Source organism: Coregonus clupeaformis, chromosome 21, assembly GCF_020615455.1.
Source record: "Coregonus clupeaformis isolate EN_2021a chromosome 21, ASM2061545v1, whole genome shotgun sequence".
NCBI classification, from domain to species: domain Eukaryota; kingdom Metazoa; phylum Chordata; class Actinopteri; order Salmoniformes; family Salmonidae; genus Coregonus; species Coregonus clupeaformis.
In genome coordinates, this window is record NC_059212.1 from 28,356,924 (window position 1) to 28,383,109 (window position 26,186).

The 26,186-nt window shown below is 46.1% G+C and overlaps 1 protein-coding gene across 1 annotated transcript in view; it reads left to right on the plus strand.

Annotated features, from left to right (window-relative positions):
- Positions 1-26,186, plus strand: part of LOC121535178 (receptor-type tyrosine-protein phosphatase N2-like) — a 154,528-nt gene that overhangs the window by 76,742 nt on the left and 51,600 nt on the right. Inside the window, exon 14 of the mRNA XM_041841970.1 lies at positions 21,581-21,645. Coding sequence (XP_041697904.1) covers positions 21,581-21,645 — 65 coding nt within the window. The remainder of the gene's footprint in view (positions 1-21,580; positions 21,646-26,186) is intronic.

Here is a 26,186-nt window from a genome sequence, read left to right on the forward strand (position 1 = left end):
CAGGTCTAATAACGGTCTTGTTGTAGTCTATCAGAACAGCAACAACTGTGGTTAACAGTGTGTTTGGTTAACCATTAACTGTGGCCTGTAATTTAGTCATAAACAGTGAGCTTAATTCAATGAGGTTGAGGTGACCCGATATTCAAGTGTAAACATTGTATAGTTACATTTAGGAAGCCATTTGTGACGCAACCATTGTGAATCCAGAAGCAGCCATGGCGCTGTAGTACTGTGATGTGGTGCATAGCTTTACATAGGGAATAGGGTGCCATTTGGGTACCCACATTGTGAATCCAGAAGCAGCCTCCCCTACCTGTGATTTGGTACAGCTGTAGTGCATTGGATCTGTGATGGCACGTTTCTTCAGACAGATGTGCAGGCCATTGGATCCCCCTCTGCCAGCTTCTACTCAGGAAGCTGGTTGGCAGGAGTGTGCCACCCGTCTTTGTGCCACCGCCACCACCCCCTTCTCCTTTCAACCCACCACACACATGCAAACAAATGCAAACAGGTACTCATAAACACAAACACACACACCCAAATGCAAGCACACAAACACACACACACACACACACACACACACACACACACACACACACACACACACACACACACACACACACACACACACACACACACACACACACACACACCCGTGGCTCCACTGTTGGCAGGAGACCATGTCATGCATAATGGCTCTGCCAAGGCTGATATGTTCACTAGTTAACTGGTAGGATCTCACACTGCTGCTGACGCACACACACACACACACACACACACACAGCTTCACCAGAGGCAGGAGCCAAGACCAGCTACAGCTACTGCAGCCACAGAGCTCAACAGCCTGTATTGTTAGAATACTACTGGCCTGGGCCCGGTTTCCCAAAAGCATGTTAAGGTTAAGTTCATCGTTAGAACCTTTGTTGGAGCATTGTTAAATCTCCAAAGTGTTTCCCAAAACCATTGTTAGTAAAGTAGCACTTGAAAATGCTAGTTATTTATTTAGAACAGCTAAGTGCGTCATTAGATGCTTTTTTGCCCATCTGCGTTACTTTATACAGAGAAGATCTATGCTAAACATAGAATCAAGCTGTTTATCTGTGACTGCCAATAACTTCGGAACGAAGTTGACTACAAAAACAATGTTGCCAATGTCTTTGCAATTGAACAAGCAAAGGATAAAAATATGCTTAAAATGAAACCCGAGGTGACTGCATTAAAAAATATATACAGTGCTATGAAAAAGTATTTGCCCCCTTTCTAATTTTCTCTACTTTTGCATATTTGTGATAATGAATGTTATCAGATCTTCAACCAAAACCTAATATTAGATAAAGGGAACACAAGTGAACAAATAACACAACAATTACATATTTATTTCATTTATTTCATAAACAAAGTTATGCAACACCCAATTCCCCTGTGTGAAAAAGTAATTGCCCCACAGTAAGAACATCATACCAAAGGTCAAGCATGGTGATGGTGGTGTGATGGTTTGGGGATGCTTTGCTGCTTCAGGACCTGGATGACTTGCCTTAATAGAAGGAACCATGAATCCTGCTCTGTATCAGATAATTCTACATGAGACTGTCAGACCATCCGTCTGTGAGCTGAAGCTGAAGCGCAGCTGGGTCATGCAGCAAGACAATGATCCAAAACACACAATCAAGTCTACATGAAAATTGCTAAAAAGCAACAAATTTGAGGTTTTGGAATGGCCTAGTCAAAGTCCAGACCTAATCCCAATTGAGATGTTGTGGCAAGACTTGAAACGAGCAGTTCAAGCTTGAAAACCCACACGTCACTGAGTTAAAGCAGTTCTGCATGGAAGAGTGGGCCAAAATTCCTCCACAGCGACGTGAGAGACTGATCAACAACTACAGGAAGCATTTGGTTGGAGTCATTGCAGCTAAAGGTGGCACAACCAGTTATTGAGTGTAAGGGGGCAATTACTTTTTCACACAGGGGAATTGGGTGTTGCATAACTTTGTTTATGAAATAAATATGTAAATTGTTGTGTTATTTGTTCACTTATGTTCCCTTTATCTAATATTAGGTTTCGGTTGAAGATCTGATAACATTCAGTATCACAAATATGCAAAAGTAGAGAAAATTAGAAAGGGGGCAAATACTTTTTCATAGCACTGTATATACAGTGGGGCTATGGGCCACATAGGCCTAATATATTTAAATCAATTTCATGTTCAGTCAATTGAGTTCTATTTTTAGGCTACTGTAATTTTTCCCTCAATATATTTCATGACGTGTAACAACATGTGCGCAATGATGTGCCAAATGAATCTGTGATTTTGTGGATTATTACAGGGTAAGCATTATAATAAGCCGCCTCAAATATTTGCAGCCATAAGGTGATATCGCTCTAGGAGCTTATCCATCGTCATTATTGTGGAATAATTATAATGTTAAGGTAAGATTTTAGTGGAGAAATCTGATCTGAGAGCAGCCCTGCCTTTCTTTCGATCCTGTCAGTATTGAAACATGCTCCAACGACGCACTTAGCAAACGTTCTTTCTGGCTGCTCACTGCTCAGTGTTTAGTTGAATAGGATCCCCATTAGATACTGCACATGCAGCAGCTACTCCTTCTGGCGTCCACATAAACATACAAAAAAAATGGCAAAGCACAGAACAGTAATAAACAAGAAAAACATAAGATATTACCATAAATTTAAAATGTTAATAAAATAAGGTATATATAGGAAAGACACTAATAGACAACAAAAGTACTATTTAGACACTATTGATATATACATATTCACATTCTTATATACAGTACAGTTAGATTAGATCAGTGTGGTTCACAGCAGTATATATAATGTATTTATATATTTTATTTGAAACTAAATGTAATCTCTCTCTTTGTGAAGAAAGTTACTCACAATTGCTCATTCTATTATGTAACGTAGGTAAGTACGCTGGAAGATAGTTTACACCTTCCCCTTTTAATAATGGATTTCAATGCAGTAATTCAGAGATGCAATAGACATTTTCCAGGTGAAATTCAGCAGGAAAGGTGTAAAGCTATGCTCATAAGGTTGGTTGTTACGGTAATGTTGTAATGCAGTAACTGTCCATTTTCTTGTAGTTTACAGTGATATAGCGGCAACATAGCCATTCTAGAGATCACAAGGTGATGAGAAGACTGCCTACCTACGTGATAAATAAACTCTCCTCTTTGCAGCCACAGTATGTAACCTTAGCAACCTTAGCTTATGGATGTTTCCGAGTGTTGATACAGCCAGGTCAGCTATGGGTCATCTTTGCCTTTTCTGGTTGCGTCCCAATTGGCATTCTACTCCCTACATACTGCAATCCTTTTGAACAAGGCTTTGGTAAAAGGTAGTGCATTATAAAATAAATATTGTGCCATTTGGGACTCGACTATACTGTAGCTTAGCTCTGCCGGACAGAGAGATTTCCAGCTAGAATATGAGATCACAGATTGTTATGACTCCAGGTTCACGGATCATGAGATGTCAGTAATGTCTGTCTCTACTGGTGTCTGCAGTCAGTGTCAGGGCTTCCTATTGGCTTGCTGGGTTTGAGTGACACTGCGTTTGATTTGTCATGACAACTGGAACAAATTATGTTGCTGAGGTCACCTTGGGTTCTAGATCAACTGTCTGACTTCTGTTTCGCCAAGAAATCACAACCGCCATGGTAGTCTGCATCCCAAATGGTACCCTATTCCCTATATACAGTAGTGCACTAGTTTTGACCAGGGCCCATATGGCGTTGGTCAAAAGTAGTGCACTATGTAGGGAATAGGGTGCCCTTTGTGACATAGCCTTAGTCATCTAAATGAAAATGTAATGGCTGGATTTCAAGTGCCTACCGCTTGATAAAGGGGGAGAGAGAGAAAGATAATGTCTCCTCTCCTGGCTTGGCTTGATCTGTCTACCTGTCGATTTGGATGTTCACCTTGTTTCCACCTTGAAATAGGAATATAATATTTTCTAGGATTCTGTGGTATATTTTGTATTCTTGTCTTTTCTCTTTTGTCTGTGAGCCCTTTCCTGACTCAGTTCTGAGGGTTAGAACGTGGGTGTGCTTCAGTATACACCTCTCCTCCTCTGTCTTCTCTCATGGGGACATCAGCAGGCTGGCTAATACCTTCCATTTGGCTGTGTGTTTGTATGAGAGAGAGAGAGAGAGAGAGAGAGAGAGAGAGAGAGAGAGAGAGAGAGAGAGAGAGAGAGAGAGAGAGAGAGAGAGAGAGAGAGAGAGAGAGTACAGAAGACGGGAAACAGAGGCAGCTCATTTCAGTGTCTGGAAGCGCACACACACACACACTCCACTCCAGAAGAAACACCAGTGAAGGTGGGGCAGGAGACGAGAAGAGTGGGGGAGGGGTATCGAGGGTGTCAAATTCTCGTATAGCAGAGGAGAATATTCATGAACGTATTCTCATTATGTGGCTGACCTAATGTCAAAGGTGTAGGAGGTAGACAGAAATGCAGCGTCTCCCTGGACCAGTACAGATCTACTAGGATTCAACACAGTGTGGTAAACTGGTTGCTCCTCTCCTGCAGGTGTAGCTAGGCCTTGGATATGTGCTCTAGGGGGTGCGGAGCACTGCTTCTCTCATCCTTTGATACCGTCCCACAGTTAGGGAGTTTACACTGAGTAGGCACTGCCTGCCAGCGCTGTGCTGCCAGTGACTCACTACACTGCCTGGTGCCTTCTCTTGGTTTTATAGTCAGCTAGTGTCTGAAGAGCCAGGCGGGAGTCAGAGCCAGGCAGGTTTGCCCTAGGCTTTCCTTTATTTATAATCTGGACTCCGTGGGCTCCATTCCTTAGGGGAAAACGAAGCGAGCGAGCCAGCGATCTAACCGCTCGTACAGGCAGCGTCTGGCCAGTCTCCAGCCTCCCGTACCCGGAGGTATTCATATGGTTTCAGCCTTTACAATGTATCTTCTTCTTGGCTGCTGTATGTGAAAAAAAGTGACAGTCTTCTATTGCTATCTCTTCACCCAGATGTCCCTTGATAGTTCCATCCACCGCCGTCGGATTTGGGCAGACTTTTCAACGGTCGATCAGATTGTGTTTTCTTCTTCTTCTTCTTCCAGCTAATACCCGGGTTTGTAATTATGTGCCGCAGGACAGGAGGACTTGTCCGTGGAGGATGGCATCTTGACATGAAGCCTCTGTTAACACTGATTTACTCATCGGCACCTGTGTCTGTCTGTGGCCCTGGGCTATGGTGATCCAGGTGTGCTCCCCTGCTGTCCTGTCCGCTTAGTGACATCATTGCAGTCTCCGGGTGTCCACTCGAATGTGTACAGCTGTCCCAGAGTGTTATTGGTAGAGGGTTGACTGCAGGTAATGTACAGACCTCGTAGGATAATGGACGACTGTGCTAAAAGACTAGTGAAATAATCTGGTTGGACTGGACATGCCAAGCATGTGTAACACCATTGTCAGAGCTCTGAGCAATATGCAAGTTGATTTAATTCCTGCGGTGTTTATTTTCTTACTGTTAAGTATTCTACTTTCGAACAGCGGATCCTATCCTACCCACACATTCAGGCACATATTGATTGTTTGACACAAAAGATTGTCATACAGAATGGATTGATTATAATAAGCATCAGCCAATATCCACTGTCTGAAAAACCGAGCACAATTGACATAATACGAACAATATGAACAAACCCAGCACAATCTAAGAAATAGCCTTATAACATTGGGCTTGGAGGCTTCCAGGGCTTGGAAACAATTGAAAGCTCAAGGTTTTCCCAGTGTGTCAGCCCTTGTCCTCCCTGCAGCAATAAAAGGAGACATTTCCTGTAAGTGTGATTTTTTGTGGAAAGGCTCTGACTGTACTGCAAGCTCCCCAGTGAGTGCATCTCCTGCCGAGATGGCCTTGACCATGGAACTGTGCCAGAATGCTTTAAGTCTCTGTTGTGCTTCACTAACACACACACACACATGCAGGTAGGCAGGCACACACGTTCACGCATGCACACACGCCAGCACACACACAATGATAAGCTACAGACACATTTGAAAGCACCAGATAACCTTGTGTAGCGTTTTGTCCATTTCTCTGCTTACATCTCTGCGTTACATCCGTTAAAAATACCATTGAGCTTTTCTCACACTACGAATGAACCATTTTACAGTTTGAACCCTCCATATCTCTCTGTCTTTTACTCTAGCCTTTATTGGACCATTGAAATGCATTGGGCTGTCAGAGCGTCTTTAAAATGCTTGAGTGATCATGCAGCAATAATATTTGAGCGAGCTGGAGATGGCTGGCTGCTGCCAGTCCTCACTCACTGGGCCCGTCCCAAACGAGGCCCTGGTCAAAGGTGGTGCACTATAAAGGGAATTTGGGACGCATCCACTCAATCGACTGGAGAGATGAGTCAGACATAAAGGTCACCCATCGGAGGTGCTGAGAGGGAGGAGAGAGAGAGAAGGAGGGGGAGGAGAGAGAGAGAGAGAGAGAGAGAGAGAGAGAGAGAGAGAGAGAGAGAGAGAGAGAGAGAGAGAGAGGTGTTAAGTGCTGTCAGTCCGTGTGAATTCTCCTGCCAATAAGTGGTTCTCTAATTTTTTCATATCTTCAGTCTGAAGGAAACTGTACTGTACTGCAGCTTCAAATGACTTCCTACTGAGTAGTAGGCTATGGCTGCGTCTCAAATGGTAACCTATTCCCTTTGGGCCCTAGTCAAAAGTAGCGCACTATATAGGGAATAGGGTGCCATTTTGGATGTATACTACAGGTAACTGCCAAAATAAAGGAAACACAAGTAAATGAGGGAAACAAAATATATTGAAAGAAGGTGTTTCTACACAGGTGTAGTTCCTGAGTTAATTAAGTAATGAACATCCCATAATGCTTAGGGTCATGTATAAAATGCCCATTATTTTCACTACCATGGCTTGAGGGGTCTCAAAGGATCATAGGGGGTTTAATGTGTGTGTGTGTGTGTGTGTGTGTGTCAGTCACCAGATCTCAAGCCGATTTCAACACTAATGGGCGATTCCTGAGACAGCGTTTTCCACCACGCAATTCCTGAGAAAGCATTTTACACCACCATCAACAAAACACCCAATTACGGAATTTCTCATGGAAGCATGGTGTTGCATCCCTCCAATAGAGTTCCAGACATTTGTAGAAATTACACCAATGGTGCATTGAAGCTCTCCTGGCTCGTGGTGGCCCAACGCCATTAAGACACTTTATGTTGGTGTTTCCTTTATTTTGGCAGTAATATATACTCACTTATTTCCACCGGTCTAATGTCCATTGCTTGTGTTTCTTGGCCCAAGCAGGTCTCTTTTTCTTATTGGTGTCCTTTAGTAGTGATTTCTTTGCAGCAATCTGACCATGAAGGCCTGATTCACACAGTCCCCTCTGAACAGTTGATGTTGAGATGTGTCAGTGACTTGAGCTCTGTGAAGCATTTATTTGGGCTGCAATTTCTGTCATGAACCCTGCGTCCTGAGTCTGTTCCTGCCTTTGTTGCCTTTTTTCTGCTCTGAATCTCCTGTTTCCCGAAGGTGCCTGAACGCACCCTGTCCGGTTGCCGGGCGACGTTGCTAGGCGGGTGATCTCTCGATTACCCGCACCTGCTTCTCATCAGCTTCAGCACACCTGGTCCTGATCATCACCCCTTCATAAGCTCTGACCTGACATCCATTCCCTGCCGGATCGTTAGCCATTAACAGTATGTTTTGCCAGCGTATCAGCCTCTGAGTACTAGCGTTAGTTTTGTTGTTTTTTGCACCTTGTTGACCTGCCTTGTACTTACCTCCGTTTTTTCTGTCTACAGTCATTCTCCCGGAACCTTCACCCAACCCCTGCCGTGCCATCAGTTAATCTGCCACTTCACCACCACCTATTCATCTCCGCCACCCGCTCCGTCTCCTGGATTATTTGATCATTCGTTCAACTCACCTTGTCCTGGTCTGCTTCTGGGTTCGGTCTTAGAGAACCGTGATAGAACGATCCGGCCAGAAATTAACCCAGCGGACCTGGACTCTGTTCGCCATGCCATTACCCATCAGGAAATGATGTTGGGACAACACAGCACGGCGCTACAGGAGATAGCGTTGTCGGTTCTGAACTTTTCTACCAGTCTGACGAAGATCCAGGCTCAGCTCAGTTTGCCGGTGGAGAATCCAACACCGGTTTCACCTCTCTCGCCTGCCGCTTCTGGAGCTGTGCCCTTCCGTGAGCCCAAGGTTCCGACGCCTGATAAGTATGAAGGGGATTTGGGAAGATGCCGTTCCTTTCTTATGCAGTGTGGATTAGTGTTCGATCTACAGCCCCACTCGTACGCCACAGACAAGGCTAGGATAGCCTTTGTTATTGAATTGCTGCGTGGTAGAGCCCTGGAGTGGGCTTCAGCCGTATGGGAACGACAGGACACCTGCATGGCGTCATACCAGCAGTTCACGGCAGAGATGAGGAAGCTGTTTGACCATCCAGTCCGAGGTAAGGACGCAGCTAAGCGCCTGTTTTTCTTCGCCAAGGAACTCGCAGCGTTGCCGACTTCGTGTCGAATTCAGGACATTGGCTGTGGAGAGTGGGTGGAATGAAGAGTCACTGCAAGCGGCCTTTTACCAGGGGCTGTCGGAGCAACTCAAGGATGAGTTGATCTCCTATCCGGAGCCTAGTGACCTGGACAGTTTGGTAGCTTTGTCTATTCGGGTGGATAACAGAGTTCGAGAGAGGAGGGAGAAGCAATGGGGCCCATCCAATCAATCAGCTTCTCAGTTCCAAGTCGGGTCAGGAGGTGGACCAGAATGCGTCGATCATTGTCCACCACACGGGATTAGTGGAGAGGTCCTGCCTCCAGATTCTGAACCCATGCAAGTGGGGCGGCACGGGTTAACCAAGGAGGAGCGCCAACATAGACGTAAGACCAACCGCTGCCTCTACTGTGGTAGTTCGGGACATTACATCTCCACTTGTTCCCAGCGGCCGTCAAACTGCTCGGCTCGCTAAGTTTGGGAGGACTTTTAGCGAGCCAGTTTCAACCTCTCAATACCCCTGTCAGACCCCGTTTCCCGGCTACCCTCATGAACAGGAATCAGAGTTTAGCGATTAACGCTTTCGTCGATTCAGGTGCCGATGGAAGCTTTATTGATGCCGACGTGGTGGAACAGCTGGGGCTTTCCAAGGAGCGATTACCGGAAGCCATTGAAGCTACCACTCTGAACGGCAGTAGTCTGGCACGTATCACGATGAGGACTGAACCGGTTAAGATGCTGTTGTCAGGGAATCATTCTGAGGTTATCTCATTCTTCATTCTGCCTTCTTCCCATGTTCCTCTGGTCCTTGGATACCCCTGGCTGAAAGAACACAATCCCACGTTTGATTGGGTGACTGGCAAGGTAACTAGTTGGAGCATTGATTGTCATGCTAACTGCCTCAAGACTGCCTGTTCCCATTCTGTTCCCAGTCAGGTTATTGAGGCTAACCCCCAGATTTGTCCCTGGTTCCCCGAAACATATCACGATTTGGGGGAAGTGTTCAGTAAGCAGAGGGCTCTGTCACTCCCTCCCCACCGACCATATGATTGTGCCATAAACCTGTTCCCTGGAGCTGCCTATCCCAAGGGACGGTTATACAGCATCTCCCGACCTGAACGTGAGGCTTTGGAGACCTACATAAAGGAGTCCCTAGCTGCTGGTCTCATTCGTCCCTCGTCATCACCCCTGGGGCAGGATTCTTCTTTGTGAGTAAAAAGGATGGCTCTCTTCGACCTTGTATTGATTATCGGGGGGTTGAATGATATCACGGTCAAGAACAAGTATCCCCTGCCCTTGATGAGCTCTGCTTTCGACTCCTTACAGGGTGCTACTGTGTTCACCAAGCTGGACCTACGCAATGCGTATCATCTGGTCCGGATCAGAGAGGGGGACGAGTGGTTGACTGGTTTCAATACACCGATGGGTCATTTCGAGTATCAGGTGATGCCGTTTGGACTGACCAATGCCCCAGCAGTGTTCCAGAGTATGGTTAATGACGTCCTGAGAGATATGATCGGTCTTTTTGTGTTCGTTTACCTGGATGACATCCTAATCTTCTCTAAGGAGCTTTCCAGCCACGTCCAGCATGTCAAGCAGGTTCTGCAGCGATTGTTGGAGAATCGCCTGTTTGTGAAGGCAGAGAAGTGTGAATTTCACGCCCACACTACATCCTTCCTCGGGTACATCATCTCCAGGGGAGGGATTAGGATGGACCAAGAGAAGGTTAGGGCAGTTCTGGATTGGGCCCAGCCCGGTACGAGATTGCAGCTCCAGAGGTTTCTGGGGTTTCCGAATTTCTATCATAGATTTATCCGTGATTACAGCCGTGTGGCCGCTCCTTTAACTGCCCTGACTTCTAGTACCAGAACCTTCAGTTGGAATCCTGAGGCGGACCGAGCATTTCTGGATTTGAAGAGGCGATTCACCAACGCTCCGATTCTCTCAACCTGACACTGCTCGTCAGTTTGTCGTTGAAGTCTGATGTGGGGGTTGGCGCCATCCTGTCCCAGCGACGCTCCACTGACGGTAAACTCCATCCCTGCGCCTACTACTCTCGTCGTCTTTCGTCTGCGGAGAGGAACTACGATGTGGGTAACCGGGAGCTCCTCGCGGTGAAACTTGCCTTGGAGGAGTGGCGCCACTGGTTGGAGGGGGCGGAGCAACCATTTGTTGTCTGGACTACTTGCAATCGGCTAAACGTCTCAACTCCCGTCAGGCCAGGTGGTCGTTGTTTTTGGACGCTTTAATTTTTCCTTGACGTTCCGACCGGGGTCTAAGAACGGCAAGGCGGACGCCTTGTCCCGGATGTTCTCCAAGACGGAGGAGAGTGGGGCCAAGACTGAGACGATTCTTCCCCGGAACCTTGTCGTGGGAGCCATTATGTGGAGGATTGATGAGGAGGTTATGGCGGCCCTTTGGACGCAGCCCGGCCCCGGTAACGGTCCACCCGGTCGGTTGTTTGTGCCTGAGTCGGTTCGTTCGGCTGTCCTCCAATGGTCCCACGCCAGCAAGATGGCTTGTCACCCTGGCGTGGCTCGGACGATGGCGCTTCTACGCAGACAATTTTGGTGGCCTGCCATGGGAGAAGATACTCGGAGGTTTGTTGCTGCCTGTCCAGTTTGTGCGCAGAACAAGAGTGCCAATCGGCCCAGCTCTGGACTTCTTCACCCCCTACCGATCCCCCGGCGACCATGGTCTCATCTGGCCCTGGACTTTGTCACTGGGTTGCCCTCTTCTGAGGGGAACACGGTCATTCTGACTATTGTGGACCGATTCAGCAAGTTCGCCCACTTTGTGCCCATCTCCAAGCTTCCCTCTGCCTCTGAGACATCCAAGATCCTGGTTAGGGAGGTTTTCAGGGTCCACGGATTGCCCAGTGACATAGTTTCCGACCGTGGCCCTCAGTTCACCTCTGCTGTCTGGAAATCCTTCTGTTTGGCCATTGGAGCTACAGTCAGTCTCACATCTGGATTTCACCCCCAATCTAATGGACAGGCGGAGAGAGCCAACCAGAAGATGGAATCCACGCTGCGCTGCCTTGTTTCCTCCAACCCCACCTCTTGGGCCTCTCAGTTGCCTTGGGTTGAGTATGCTCACAATACTCTCCCTACTTCTGCCACTGGGATGTCTCCCTTCCAGTGCCTATACGGCTACCAACCCCCCTTGTTTCCTTCTCAGGAGAAAGATCTCTCGGTTCCCTCTGTCCAGGCCCACATTCGTCGTTGCCACCGGACCTGGCATCGGGCCAGAAAGGCCCTCCTTAGAGTTTCTGACCGGTATCAGCTCCAGGCGAATCGTCGCCGTATTCCAGCCCCCGCTTATGCAATCGGAGATAGGGTCTGGTTGGCTACACGGGACCTTCCTCTGCGGACTGAGTCAAGGAAACTGTCGCCGAGGTTCATTGGTCCGTTTGTGGTGGAGAGAGTGATTAATCCTGTTGTGGTTCGACTCAAGTTGCCTATTACGCTCAGAGTCCATCCCACCTTCCATGTCTCCTGCCTCAAGTCTGTTCTCCTCAGCCCTCTGTTGCCCCCTCCACCTCCTCCTCCTCGGATGATCGGAGGAGGTCCTGTCTACACGGTGCACCGCATCATGGATTCCAGACGGCGGGGCCGGGGTTTCCAGTATCTCGTGGACTGGGAGGGTATGGTCCTGAGGAGAGGAGTTGGATTCCTCGGCGTCAGATCCTTGATGCTGACCTCCTTCGTGACTTCTACCGCCTCCATCCTGGCGCTCCGGGTAGTCCGCCCGGTGGCGTTTGTCGGAGGGGGGGTACTGTCATGAACCCTGCGTCCTGAGTCTGTTCCTGCCTGTGTTGCCGTTTTTCTGCTCTGAATCTCCTGTTTCCCGAAGGTGCCTGAACGCACCCTGTCCGGTTGCCGGGCGACGTTGCTAGGCGGGTGATCTCTCGATTACCCGCACCTACTTCTCATCAGCTTCGGCACACCTGGTCCTGATCATCACCCCTTCATAAGCTCTGACCTGACATCCATTCCCTGCCGGATCGTTAGCCATTAACAGTATGTTTTGCCAGCGTATCAGCCTCTGAGTACTAGCTTTAGTTTTGTTGTTTTTTGCACCTTGTTGACCTGCCTTGTACTTACCTCCGTTTTTTCTGTCTACAGTCATTCTCCCGGAACCTTCACCCAACCCCTGCCGTGCCATCAGTTAATCTGCCACTTCACCACCACCTACTCATCTCCGCCACCCGCTCCGTCTCCTGGATTATTCTGCATCTTTTGAAGCTGTAAATAAACACTCACATTCGTTCAACTCACCTTGTCCTGGTCTGCTTCTGGGTTCGGTCTTAGAGAACCGTGACAATTTCTGAGGCTGGTAACTCTAATGAACTTATCCTCAGCAGCAGAGGTAACTCTGGGTCTTCCATTCCTATGGCGGTCCTCATGAGAGCCAGTTTCATTGTAGCGCCTGATGGTTTTTGCGACTGCAGTTGAAGAAACTTTCAAAGTTCTTGAAATGTTCCGTATTGACTGACCTTCATGTCTTAAGGTAATGATGGACTGTCATTTCTCTTTGCTTATTTGAGCTGTTCTTGGCATAATATGGACTTGGTCTTTTACCAAATAGAGCTATCTTCTGTATACACCCCCCCCCCACCTTGTCACAACACAACTGATTGGCTCAAACGCATTAAGAAGGAACGAAATTCCACAAATGAACTTTTAAGAAGGCATACCTGTTATTTGAAATGCATTCCAGGTGACTACCTCATGAAGCTGGTTGAGAGAATGCCAAGAGTGTGCAAAGCTGTCATCAAGGCAAAGGGTGGCTATTTGAAGAATCTCAAATATAAAATATATTTTGATTTGTTTAACACTTCTTTGGTTACTACATGATTCCATATGTGTTATTTCATAGTTTTGATGTCTTCACTATTATTCTACAATGTAGAAAATAGTAAAAATAAAGAAAAACCCTTGAATAAGTAGTTGTGTCCAAACCTTTGACTGGTACTGTATATACTGCATCCTATATAACTACTGCTGTACACACCTTTTTTTATTAATATAATGTCCATACTGTCTACACACACCATTTATATACACTCAGTTTATTAGGTACACCCATCTAGTATTCGGGGCATTCTACAAGGTGTCAGAAACGTTCCACAGGGATTTTGGTCTATGCTGTCGCGATGGCATCATGCATTTGCTGCAGACTGGACGGCAATACATTCATGCTGCGAACAGCCCATTTCATCTCATCCCAAAGATGCTCTATTGGGTTGAGGTCTGGGGACTGCGCAGGCCGCTCAAGTAAACTGAACTCACTGTAATGTTCCAGGCTATGTTTTTCCACTCCTCAATTGTCCAGTGTTGGTGATCGCGTGCCCACTGGAGCAGCTTCTTGTTTTTAGCTGATAGGAGGGGAAGCCGGTGTGGTCGTCTGCTGCAATAGCCCATCCGTGACAAGGATCAACGGGTTTTGCGTTCTGAGATGTCGTACTGCATACCACTGTTGTACTACACTGTTATTTGTTTGTGGCCCGCCTGTTAGCTTGCACGATTCTTGCCATTCTCTCTCATCAATGACCTGTTTTTGTTCACAGGACTGCCGCTGACTGGATGTTTTTTGTTAGTCGCACCATTCTCAGTCAATCCTAGACACTACCATGCGTGAAAAGCCCAGATGGTTGGACGCTTCTGAGATACTGGATCTGGCGAGCTTGGCACCGATGAACATACCACGCTCAAAGTCGCTTAGGTCACTCGTTTTGCCCATTCTAATGTTCAATCGAACAGTGACTGAATGCCTCGATGCCTGTTCCTGAAGGATGGGTCTAAGAGTCGGCTGTCTGGGACAAACGCTCCTGATAAGACCAAACACCTTGTCTACATCCCAAATGGCACCCTATTCCCTATATAGTGCACTACTATTGACCAGGGCCCATGTGCTCTGGTCAAAAGTAGAGCACATAGTGTGCTAAATAAGGAATAGGGTGCCATTTGGAATGCAGGCCTTCACTTTACTGGGAGTCCCTGTGGTGTCTACAGCTGCTAGTGTTCTGTACTGGCTAACAGGCTAGACTACTGTCACTGTCACGGCCCACTGATGGGCATGGTTTATGTTGCTGGTACTGCCATTATTATGGAAAGCAGTGTTATGGTAAGCAGAAAAGGTAGCTTGACTATTTGATGATGGAGTGCATTGTCTTTATGATTCTGTCTTTGTGAGCACTGCCTTTTGATTCAGATCCCTGCTGTGGATGGGCTGTTACAGTCTGGCCCATTTTTAGCTGCTTATCTGCTATCTGTGAATCATCATCACCTCCACTTATCAAAGCTAAATGCTCTCTTGCTCTGACCCTTCCTCCCTTCCTGAACCTTTGTGAGTCTGCTGTTGAAAGGCGAGGCTGCGGTGTCCTAGTCTGTGTGACATGTTAGTGCAGTAGTTCATTCATGCAAGGGTTATTAATTGTTGTTGGTGGGTGTTGTTGTTTACCCGTTGTTTACCCTGTGTAGGAGGGTTGTTTACCTTGTGTAGGAGGGTTGTTTGTGTCAAAAATCGCATCCTGCAGCGTTGGGATGATTAAGCTCTTGAAGGGTTATGTCCCATATGGCACCGTATTCCCTATATAGTGCACTACTTTAGACCAGGGCTCTGGTCAAAATTAGTGGACTATATAAGGAATAGGGTGCCATTTGGGACGTAACCCTATTAAGAGTTTAATCAGATGTTTGTATACATTCTCATCACTGTTTAGAACCTGCATTGAAATGCAACAGAAAAATAACTGCCAATGTGGGGTGGCAACATTCCGTAAAATGTCACCATCAAGTACCCAAAGAAAATATTAACAACAAAACAAAGGGTTTGGCTGCACAAAATTGCTCACATTTTTCATTAGCTGCTGTGTTATGAACATCTGTATCGAGACCAAGCACGTCATTTCACAACAACAAAAATATGTTCTTAGTTATTTGGTATTACAGTAAAGTGTGTAAAATTTGACATGAAAATCATTCCATTACCGTTGTAAGCCAGACCCCAATAACAAAATATGCTTTATCAATACCTATCCACATACAACTCGGTATTATGACCACTGCATCTCCCATCCAGACATGTGCTGTGATGCTGTGACGAGATGTACAGCAGTGGAACAGTGGAGAGTGATGATAAATGTTTAGATAGAGATGGTGCTCTGCTTGTTAGCCATTATTCAGCTGGCAGACGGTGGCTGCGTCCCAAATGTAACCCTATTCCCTACATAGTGCACTACTTTTGACCAAAGCACTATGGCATTATATAGGGAATAGGGTGCCATTTGGGATGTAGACATTGTGTGATGGAGTACTGCTCTCTCCCCCTCCACAGAGAGGTAATGGCTCCTTGCCCCAGCTGGCCTGGGATGCCATTTTACCCCCTGCTTTTAATTTTTTGACATATTGCATTGTCTTTGTGATGCTCTAAGTCTTCTCTAATTGCTCATTGCTTCATATTGCAGTTTAAATTACTGGAGGCAATAAGGCTAGGATGTTGGAGATTGGAGAAAAACATCATTTGAAACAGATTGAAGGCTGAAATGTTGATATCAGAAATCAAATTAATGCAAGTGAGACCTCCAAATATAATATCTAATTAAAACCATTTTGAAAAATGACTCTGGAATTGGTTTTGACATCTGTATTTGCAACGGGCTGTCATGGATAACCGGAAGTTGGGGATGAGGACAGGGTCTATTACTTCTCATGGTTGGGGGTTTTTCTCCTTCTCTCTCTATCAAATATTGTTTAAAGTCACAAGACAGTGATATTGTTACTTGGCTAAAACAACATTTCAGAGATGAAAACACGCTGTGCTATATTTTAATTTGTTCAGGGATCACTGCTATCATGATCAGGTAATGTGATTACATCCGTGTAGTGTGTCAGCAAGCGATGGTGTTGTGCCTCCTCGCTCCTCGCCTTTGAAGGATGGCGGTTGTTTTCTTCTCATTACCGCCCTCAAATGTGCTCAGAAACAGTCCCTGGTGTGACACAGCATCCCATTCTGGGCTGTGAACTCATAGACCCAGGGCTTTTCCTGCAGTCAATGGTGAAAAATTTAGCATTTTTTGAATCCGGTCTACTTTATTCCCCTCAAGGCGCCTCTGATATATTGAGTTAACGTAAAGCAGAACTCAGGACATGAAGGCCGGGGTGACAAATGAAACTCCTATGTATTTTGTAGAAGGAAAAAAGTAGCTTTCAGAAGGAAGAATTAGCTATTTTCCTCCTGGTACCCCTGTTTCTTATACAAGATGGAGCACACTGACAATGGTATATGTAGAATGGAATGATGTGAATATGGATTTCTTACAGGGCATGCAATGAGAATCTGTATAGTTTACTTTTGCAATTTGTATTGAAAATGTGCCATATCATATGTCAGACTTATTTCAAAACCTGCAGGTATGCAAACAGTAAACACAATTGCCAATTTGCCCTCGCACTTTGTGTAGTTTGTTAGTAGTTTCAAAGATCCATCCATGCAGGTTGTGATTTGGAACCGCTCAGTGTGGTACAAACTAACCTGCTCATTATGGCTGTTGAGTTGCTGAACTCTAGTTGGGCTGCTGCTCGTTTGGAGTCTGTGGGAGAGGTGAAGAAGAGAAGAGAAGAGAAGAGAAGAGAAGAGAAGAGAAGAGAAAGGAAAGGAGTGGGGAAAGGTGAAATGAGAGAGGAGTGGAGAAAGGAGAGAGGAGAGGGGAGAGGAGAAAGGAGAGGATATGAGGAGAAAGGAGAGGGGAAAGGAGAGAGGAGGAGAAGAGAAGAGAAGAGAAGAGAAGAGAAGAGAAGAGAAGAGAAGAGAAGAAGAGAAGAGAGGAGAAGAGAGGAGAAGAGAGGAGAGGAGAGAGAGAGGAAAGGAGAGAGGAGAGGAGAGGAGAGGAGAGGAGAGGAGAGGAGAGGAGAGGAGAGGAGAGGAGAGAGAGGAGAGGAGAGGAGAGGAGAGGAGAGGAGAGGAGAGGAGAGGAGAGGAGAAATAAGAGAGGAGAGGAGAGGAGAAATAAGAGAGGAGAGGAGAGGAGAGAGTGGAGGAGAGAGGAGAGGAGAAAGGAGAGAGGAGAAGAGTGGGGAAAGGTGAAATGAGAGAGGAGAGGAGTGGAGAAAGGAGAGGGGAGAGGAGAAAGGAGAGGATATGAGAGAGTAGAGGAGAGGAGAGAGGAGAGGAGAAAGGAGAGGGGAAAGGAGAGAGGAAAGGAGAGAGGAGAGGAGAGAGTGGAGGAGAGAGGAGAGGAGAAAGGAGAGAGGAGAGGAGAGAGGAGAGGGGAGGAGAGAGGAGAAGAGATAGGAGAGGAGAAAGGAGAGAGGAGAGAGGAAAGGAGAGAGGGGAAGAAAGAGGAGAGAGGAGAGGAGAGGAGAGGAGAGGAGAGGAGAGGAGAGGAGAGAGGAGAGAGGAGAGAGGGGAAAGGAGAGGGGAAATGAGAGAGGAGAGGAGCGAGGGAAGGAGAGAGGAGAGGAGAGGAGAAAGGAGAGAGGAGAGAGGAGAGGAGAAAGGAGAGAGGAGAGAGGAGAGAGGGGAGGAGAGAGGGGAAGAAAGAGGAAAGAGGAGAGGAGAGGAGAGGAGAGGAGAGGAGAGGAGAGGAGAGGAGAGGAGAGGAGAGGAGAGGAGAGGAGAGAGGGGAAGAAAGAGGAGAGGAGAGATGAGATGAGAGAGGAGAGGGGAGAGGATATAGGAGAGGAGAGGAGAAAGGAGATAGGAGAGGAGAGGAGAACGGTGAGAGGAGAGAGGAGAGGAGAAAGGAGAGAGGAGAGAGGAGAGGAGAGAGGGGAAAGGAGAGAGGAGAGAGGAGAGAGGAGAGGAGAAAGGAGAGAGGAGAGAGGGGAGGAGAGAGGGGAAGAAAGAAGAAAGAGGAGAGGAGAGAGGAGAGGAGAGGAGAGGAGAGAGGAGAGGAGAAAGGAGAGAGGAGAGAGGAGACGAGAGAAGCTGGATGTGGGGGAGCCACGCTCCACACTGGAGTTGGGATGACAGAAGTATTGTCTAATTAGAGACTGGATGGCTTTAATTAACTCACCCACACTGTCAACGTCCTAGCACAAGGAAGAAAAGTCACACTTGTTGCTGTGTGCTTGTTGGATCCCTCCCATGGACAGCATGGGGAGTCTTTTCATGTTCATTTGTCTGTTTACTTGTTTGATTGTTTACTTATTTGATTGTTTATTTGTTTGATTGTTTATTGTATGCTCATCAGGCTGTGGTGTGTGGTTGTAGTTAATCTACCTTGTCTGGGTTTTAATGTCCATGTCTTTCATGGGCATGTCTTTGTCAATTAAACCTCACTTGCAAAGGCAATGCGTTACCGCTGGCTGCACCCTAGTGTCCTCTCTGCAATGCATTTGCTGGACAGTGGAGTAATGGTCATGCAGTTGTAGACTGACTGGTTCAGTGGAAACAGCCAAGTGCTCATCACTAAGTGTGTGTGCAGCCCAGGTGGTGTGCTCTGACAGCATTATTAAGGCATCCTCTTTGACAGGACCGACCACGGCAGACAAGGTGGTCACACTCCCCTCCTCAGGTTCAGAGTTCAGATCACCAAGGAGGTAGAGAACCTCAATCAAATTACCCATCTGAAGCCGCACAACGTAATTATACGGGACTCTGTATAAATTGGCGAGAGCAAATAATTACTGTGATAGATTAAAACACTAATTAGATTAACATTATATAGAGTTGAGGGTTTGCGTCGCAAATGGCACCCTATTCCCTTTTGACCAGAGCCCTATGGGCACTACTTTTGACCAGAGCCCTATGAGCACTGGTAAAATATAATGCACTATGATGGGAATAGGGTGCCATTTGAGACGCATACAAGCTCGCCCCAGGTTATTTGCATATCCTTCATCTGCCGGATGTGTCAACAAAGGAGGTTCTTTCACATGGAAAACATAGTAAATGCATTTATAACATTTTGTTCTTCCTGTAAAATTAGTCCTCCATGAATTTCAATTGAACCTCAAAATTAGAGGAAGGTTGGTTCAACAGAAGTTTTATAATTCTATTTCGGGGAAGATTTGCCTTCGTATTCAACTCTTGCAAAAAGAGATTGAAATATAATGTATCAGTCAGAGAATATGCTTATTGCTAGTTCAGTGTACTAGAGGAAAATAAACCTTTACAGTGGCTTGCGAAAGTATTCACCCCCCTTGGCATTTTTCCTATTTTGTTGCCTTAAAACCTGGAATTAAAATGATTGATGATTTTTGGGGGGTTTGTATCATCTGATTTACACAACAATTTTTTTGGTGAAACAAACAAGAAACAAGACAGAAAATAGAAAACTTGAGAATGCATAACTATTCACCCCCCCAAAGTCAATACTTTGTAGTCACCTTTTGCAGCAATTTCAGCTGCAAGTCTCTTCGGGTATGTCTCTATAAGCTTGGCACATCTAGCCACTGAGATTTTTGCCCATTCTTCAAGGCAAAACTGCTCCAGCTCCTTCAAGTTGGATGGGTTCCGCAGGTGTACAGCAATCTTTAAGTCATACCACAGATTCTCAATTGGATTGAGGTCTGGGCTTTGACTAGGCCATTCCAAGACATTTAAATGTTTCCCCTTAAACCACTCGAGTGTTGCTTTAGCAGTATGCTTAGGGTCATTGTCCTGCTGGAAGGTGAACCTCCGTCCCAGTCTCAAATCTCTGGAAGACTGAAACAGGTTTCCCTCAAGAATGTCCCTGTATTTAGCGTCATCCATCATTCCTTCAATTCTGACCAGTTTCCCAGTCCCTGCCGATAAAAAACATCCCCACAGCATGATGCTGGATTGTGTTCTCGGGGTGATGAGAGGTGTTGGGTTTGCGCCAGACATATCGTTTTCCTTGATGGCCAAAAAGCTCAATTTTAGTCTCATCTGACCAGAGTACCATCTTCCATATGTATGGGGAGTCTCCCACATGCCTTTTGGCGAACACCAAATGTGTTTGCTTATTTTTTTCTTTAAGCAATGGCTTTTTTCTGGCCACTCTTCCTTAAATCCCAGCTCTGTGGAGTGTATGGCTTAAAGTGGTCCTATGGACAGATACTCCAATCTCCGCTGTGGAGCTTTGCAGCTCCTTCAGGGTTATCTTTGGTCTCTTTGTTGCCTCTCTGATTAATGCCCTCCTTGCCTGGTCCGTGAGTTTTGGTGGGCGGCCCTCTCTTGGCAGGTTTGTTTTGGTGCCATATTCTTTCAGTTTTTTAATAATGGATTTAATGGTGCTCCGTGGGATGTTCAAAGTTTTGGATATTTTTTTATAACTCAACCCTGATCTGTACTTCTCCACAACTTTGTCCCTGTGTTGTAGACTCTGGGGCCTTTCAGAACAGGTGTATATATACTGAGATCATATGACAGATCATGTGACACTTAGATTGCACACAGGTGGACTTTATTTAACTAATTATGTGACTTCTGAAGGTAATTGGTTGCACCAGATCTTATTCAGTGGCTTCATAGCAAAGGGGGTGAATACATATGCACGCACCACTTTTCCGTTATTTATTTTGTAGAATATTTTGAAACAAGTGATTTTTTTCATTTCACTTCACCAATTTTGATTATTTTGTGTATGTCCATGACATGAAATCCAAATAAAAATCAATTTAAGTTACAGGTTGTAATGCAACAAAATAGGAAAAATGCCAAGGGGGATGAATACTTTTGCAAGGCACTGATGGTAAATCTACCCGTGCTTGTTATCTACTAATCTATTTCTACTCGATCTAATTGGTTAATAACTTGCACTGTTAGATTAGATTGAGGAAAAATGTATTAGTAGAAAGGCATCTAATAATGTCCTTCACAGTCATGACCTTGTTTTGTTGACAGTTCCTTTATAGACAGCAGAGATCTGTCTGTGAATTCATCCCAATTGGCTCACTATTGCCTATATAGTGTACTATAGGCTCTGATGATCAAAAGTAGTGCACTATATAGTGAATAGGGTGCCATTTGGAACGCAAACATGGCCTGTCTGTTTCCTCTGGGAGTGACGGCTGCTTCTCTAACTGCCACCTCCTCTGCACATTCTACTGTAAGAGTGATTGACAGCTCTGTCTCACAATGGCCGCTGTTTCTCCCCTTCACAGTTCGCCAGAAGGATGCCGTGGAGAAGGAGGCCAAGGTGATCATTCTGGAGGCTGGAATCATAGATGTAAGTACCCTTCTTTATATAGGCTTGACTCAAATGGCATCCTATTCCCTATATAGTGCATTACTTTTGACCAGGGCCCATATGTTCTGGTCAAAAGTAGTGCAGTATATCGGGAATAGGGTGCCATTTGGGAAGCACCCATGATCTCAGACTTTGCAAGGTTATTTTTCATAGTTTAAGTTGTCCTATGTCATTTATTTGAGTGTTTTCCTCATGGGCTGCAACAGCAAAGCACATTTGTGAAGAAGTACATTTTCTTGAGAGCATAATGAAATAGTGAAACAGAAATAGTGACTGTAGAGCAAATGAACTGACAAATTCTTTATTTTCTGTGCTCTGCACTTACAAAGCACCTTTATGCACCAGTTGAAAAAGAACCGTTACCGAGCCTCCATTTTTAGTACCCACTCTGACTGACTGGCTCTCCTGGGCTCGTCTCATGAACATTACCATTCTCTGCTACCTCTCTATTAAATACACTGTGGAGTTTCTCTCCTCTCTCTGTTATTGATTCAGCAGTAAGTCTGCCTCAATGACTGTGTCACATTCACACCGTCAATCAAAATGGCAGGGATGAGCTCAACGCGTCGAGAGAGAGAGAGAGAGAGAGAATTCAATACCTAGCCAGAATGGACCCTATTATCACCAATTGAACTGCTGTTGTGAGAGAGAAGGACTGTGTCCCCAATGGCACCCTATTCCCTATGTAGTGCACTACTTTTGTCCAGGGCCCATAGGGGTCTGGTCAAAAGTACTGCACTATATAGGTGATAGGGTGCATTTGGGACACAAATAAGGCATATTCAGATAATGCCTGGTGCTGCACTGCTACTGCTGCCCCAATCTCCCTCTCCTTTGCCTTGCCTTGGTCAGGTAGAGTTACTCCATTTCACAATTCTATTCTGAAATGGATTATCTCAGAACACTGAGATAGATAGATGTCTACTGTGATCAGATAGGGGAGAGTGAGTTAGGTTTTTGCAAAGTGCCCACCTTCAAGATTTTCTAATTCTACATATGTTCTGTTGGATATATTTTGCGCATTATAGATTGTACGAGTCAAAAAAGGTGATGGTGGCTAGAGTACCCATTTAATTTAGCAATAACTGAGTTTTAAATAGAACAGAAATACACATTTGTTGTTATAGTTTGCTGTGTTTTTACCTGCAGGTTTTCCATTAGTCAACTCGAGCATCGCTATGTCCCAAATGGCACCCTATTCCCTATATACTGCTCTCCATTGGACCAGAGCCAAAGGAGAGCAGTATATAGGGGTATAGGGTACCATCTGGGACAGAAACATTGTTGTTTCCACACTTCTTCTACATGGGTCCAATTATGAGTGGAGTGAGATAAGGAGTCTGGGCAGAACTCAGATTATAATTGTCCTGGAGTAGTTTCCATTAATCCCAGTCAGTCCCTTGTGCTGCAACGCTGCTTTGTTCAGCTTGAATTGTTCTCCTTCCAATCTGTTCTCAAAACTGTGTTTTAGACAGCTGAGGAAGGAATTAATCAAAGTGAAAACACAGGAGCGTGGTTAGATAGCCTCGCACAGCTATTTTAGTTGATTACAACCGTCGTGGCTAGGGCTCTCTCCTCTGAGAGACTGGTTTGAATCCCAATTGGAACTCTATTCCCTAGTAGTGCACAGCTTTTGACCAGGGACCTATGTAAAAAGAAGTGCACTAAATAGAGAATAGGGTGCCATTTGGGACAAAGCCACTGACTGCACAACTCTGTCCAAAAAGAAGGATTAAAGCTCTCTGTTGTAGCTTTAGGACAATACGGCTTGATGCCTTTATTGTGTGTCTGCCTCCTGATGACATGTTATAATTGTTTTACTAGTGAGAAACAGACAAACATTGATTGCATAAAAAAAAGAGGGGGAAAAAGGATGATTTAATGATATGACTGTTTACACCAATTTCACATTGATTTCCAATACCTAGATGCCCTATTGAAAACATTTGGAATATTGGAATATTTAGAATTGTTCTTTAATGTGGATGATGGAGACCCATTTCAATGGATCAAGAGACAGTACTTCAGACAACATCTGTTTACCAGCATACAGATATTATCTCAGCTCATTTCCATTACAAAAAGAGCAATAAAAAATATTGGGACATCAGAGTGATGGAGAGAAAGAAATCTGCATCTATTGTAATAGATATTCAAATGTATCTATGTGAAAATTTAATCAAGAGGCTATTGAAGTGCTAGCTCCCTTTTTATGCTCAAGACTCAGCATCCAAATGGGATTTGATATGGTAATGAGGCCCAGGGTGCATCCAAATGGGTCCTATGTGCCCCAGTCAAAAGTAGTGCAGGATATAGGGAATAGGGTGCCATTTGGGATGCATCCCCACAATGAGGCATGTCGGCCAGGGGCATGCTGGGATAGCTCACGAGGTGTTCACCACATCAGATGCTGCTCCTGGATCGCTGTGCTGCTGTTGCCCATAACTATAAATACAACGGCTAGGTGACTCTCACAGTTCAATACCAAACAGACTCACATATACTGTCGATCACAATCTCCATCTATCTGTCTCGATCTCTCACTTTCTCTGTCTCTCTGTCTCTTGCTCTCATTTCAGTATTTAAGAGCTGTAATGCAAAGAGTTGTACTGTACTTGTGAGCTCGTTCAAAATGATCTGCACTCATACCATCTTAGCAGGACTCACTGTTGGTAGTGACATATTTGTTTGGGGTCTGTAATGTGTAATGTATTGGTATGTACTCATAGGGTTCATTATTTGTCCAGTAAACAACCCTCCCAACTCACTATTTTCATTATTGCAAGAGAGGGAGGGAGGGATTTAGGAAGGGAGGGAGGGAGGTATGTAGGAAGGGAGGGAGGGAGGGAGGGATGTAGGAAGGGAGGGATGGAGGGCATACTGACGTAAACTAAGAGAAAGCATTGTGAGCTCATTTAGGGAGGGAGGGAGGGAGGGAGGGAGGGAGGGAGGGAGGGAGGGAGGGAGGGAGGGACGACCTGAGCAGTGTGAGCTCATTCCTGACCTTTAGAGCAGGTGGTTCCTGGGGCTGTTCCGGTCGGAGGTATGAGGAGACAGTTTGTAATCATCAACTCCCTTCCTTCTGCTCTGTGAAAGCGTTAAGCCTCATTATGTGACTCAGGATGGGATCTCATCAGATGCGTTCTGCAGAGAAACATCCACAAAAATACAGGTTCGGATAGGAGCTGTTGGAGACAGGAGGTAATGTTGATATAGGAGGAAGTGCCGCTCATGATTGCAAAATGAAAGGGAATGCGTTTGGAAAGGCTTTAGTATGCAAGCATACATTGAATGAACACTGACATACACACGTCATGTTAAATATGGAATGCAGAATTCAGCAGTGATTGTAGATTACCTTTGTTAATAGAATGGTCTACAGTGGATTACAATGAGGCTGACAAAATGATGCTTTCACATGACTTGACATCTACCTTCAGCGCTTTATCTCATCTGCATTGGTGTGACTGTGCATACACTGCATGCTGCACCAGCAGACATAGACATAGCTCACCCCAACCCCACTGGGCTCCAGCATCCCCCTGCTCACCCCAACCCCACTGGGCTCCAGCATCCCCCTGCTCACCCCAACCCCACTGGGCTCCAGCATCCCCCTGCTCACCCCAACCCCACTGGGCTCCAGCATCCCCCTGCTCACCCCAACCCCACTGGGCTCCAGCATCCCCCTGCTCACCCCAACCCCACTGGGCTCCAGCATCCCCCTGCTCACCCCAACCCCACTGGGCTCCAGCATCCCCCCTGCTCACCCCAACCCCACTGGGCTCCAGCATCCCCCTGCTCACCCCAACCCCACTGGGCTCCAGCATCCCCCTGCTCACCCCAACCCCACTGGGCTCCAGCATCCCCCTGCTCACCCCAACCCCACTGGGCTCCAGCATCCCCCTGGTCACCCCCAACCCCACTGGGCCCCAGCATCCCCCTGCTCACCCCAACCCCACTGGGCTCCAGCATCCCCCTGCTCACCCCAACCCCACTGGGCTCCAGCATCCCCCTGCTCACCCCAACCCCACTGGGCTCCAGCATCCCCCTGCTCACCCCAACCCCACTGGGCTCCAGCATCCCCCTGCTCACCCCAACCCCACTGGGCTCCAGCATCCCCCTGCTCACCCCAACCCCACTGGGCTCCAGCATCCCCCTGCTCACCCCAACCCCACTGGGCTCCAGCATCCCCCTGCTCACCCCAACCCAACTGGCACCAGTCAGCCTCCAAGCTAATGGGAAGCATTACAGCCGACACAGTGTGTGGTGCTGTCACCTTAGCCAGATGCTAGAAACCTCATGCTGATTGCAAGGAATATTGCCACATAATAGACAGATATCATGATGCTTGTTGATTTTGTTTGCATTAAGGAAAAAGTGAAGTATAATTATGTGTGTGTATATATATATATATATATATATATATATATATATATATACAGTGAGGGAAAAAAGTATTTGATCCCCTGCTGATTTTGTACGTTTGCCCACTGACAAAGAAATGATCAGTCTATAATTTT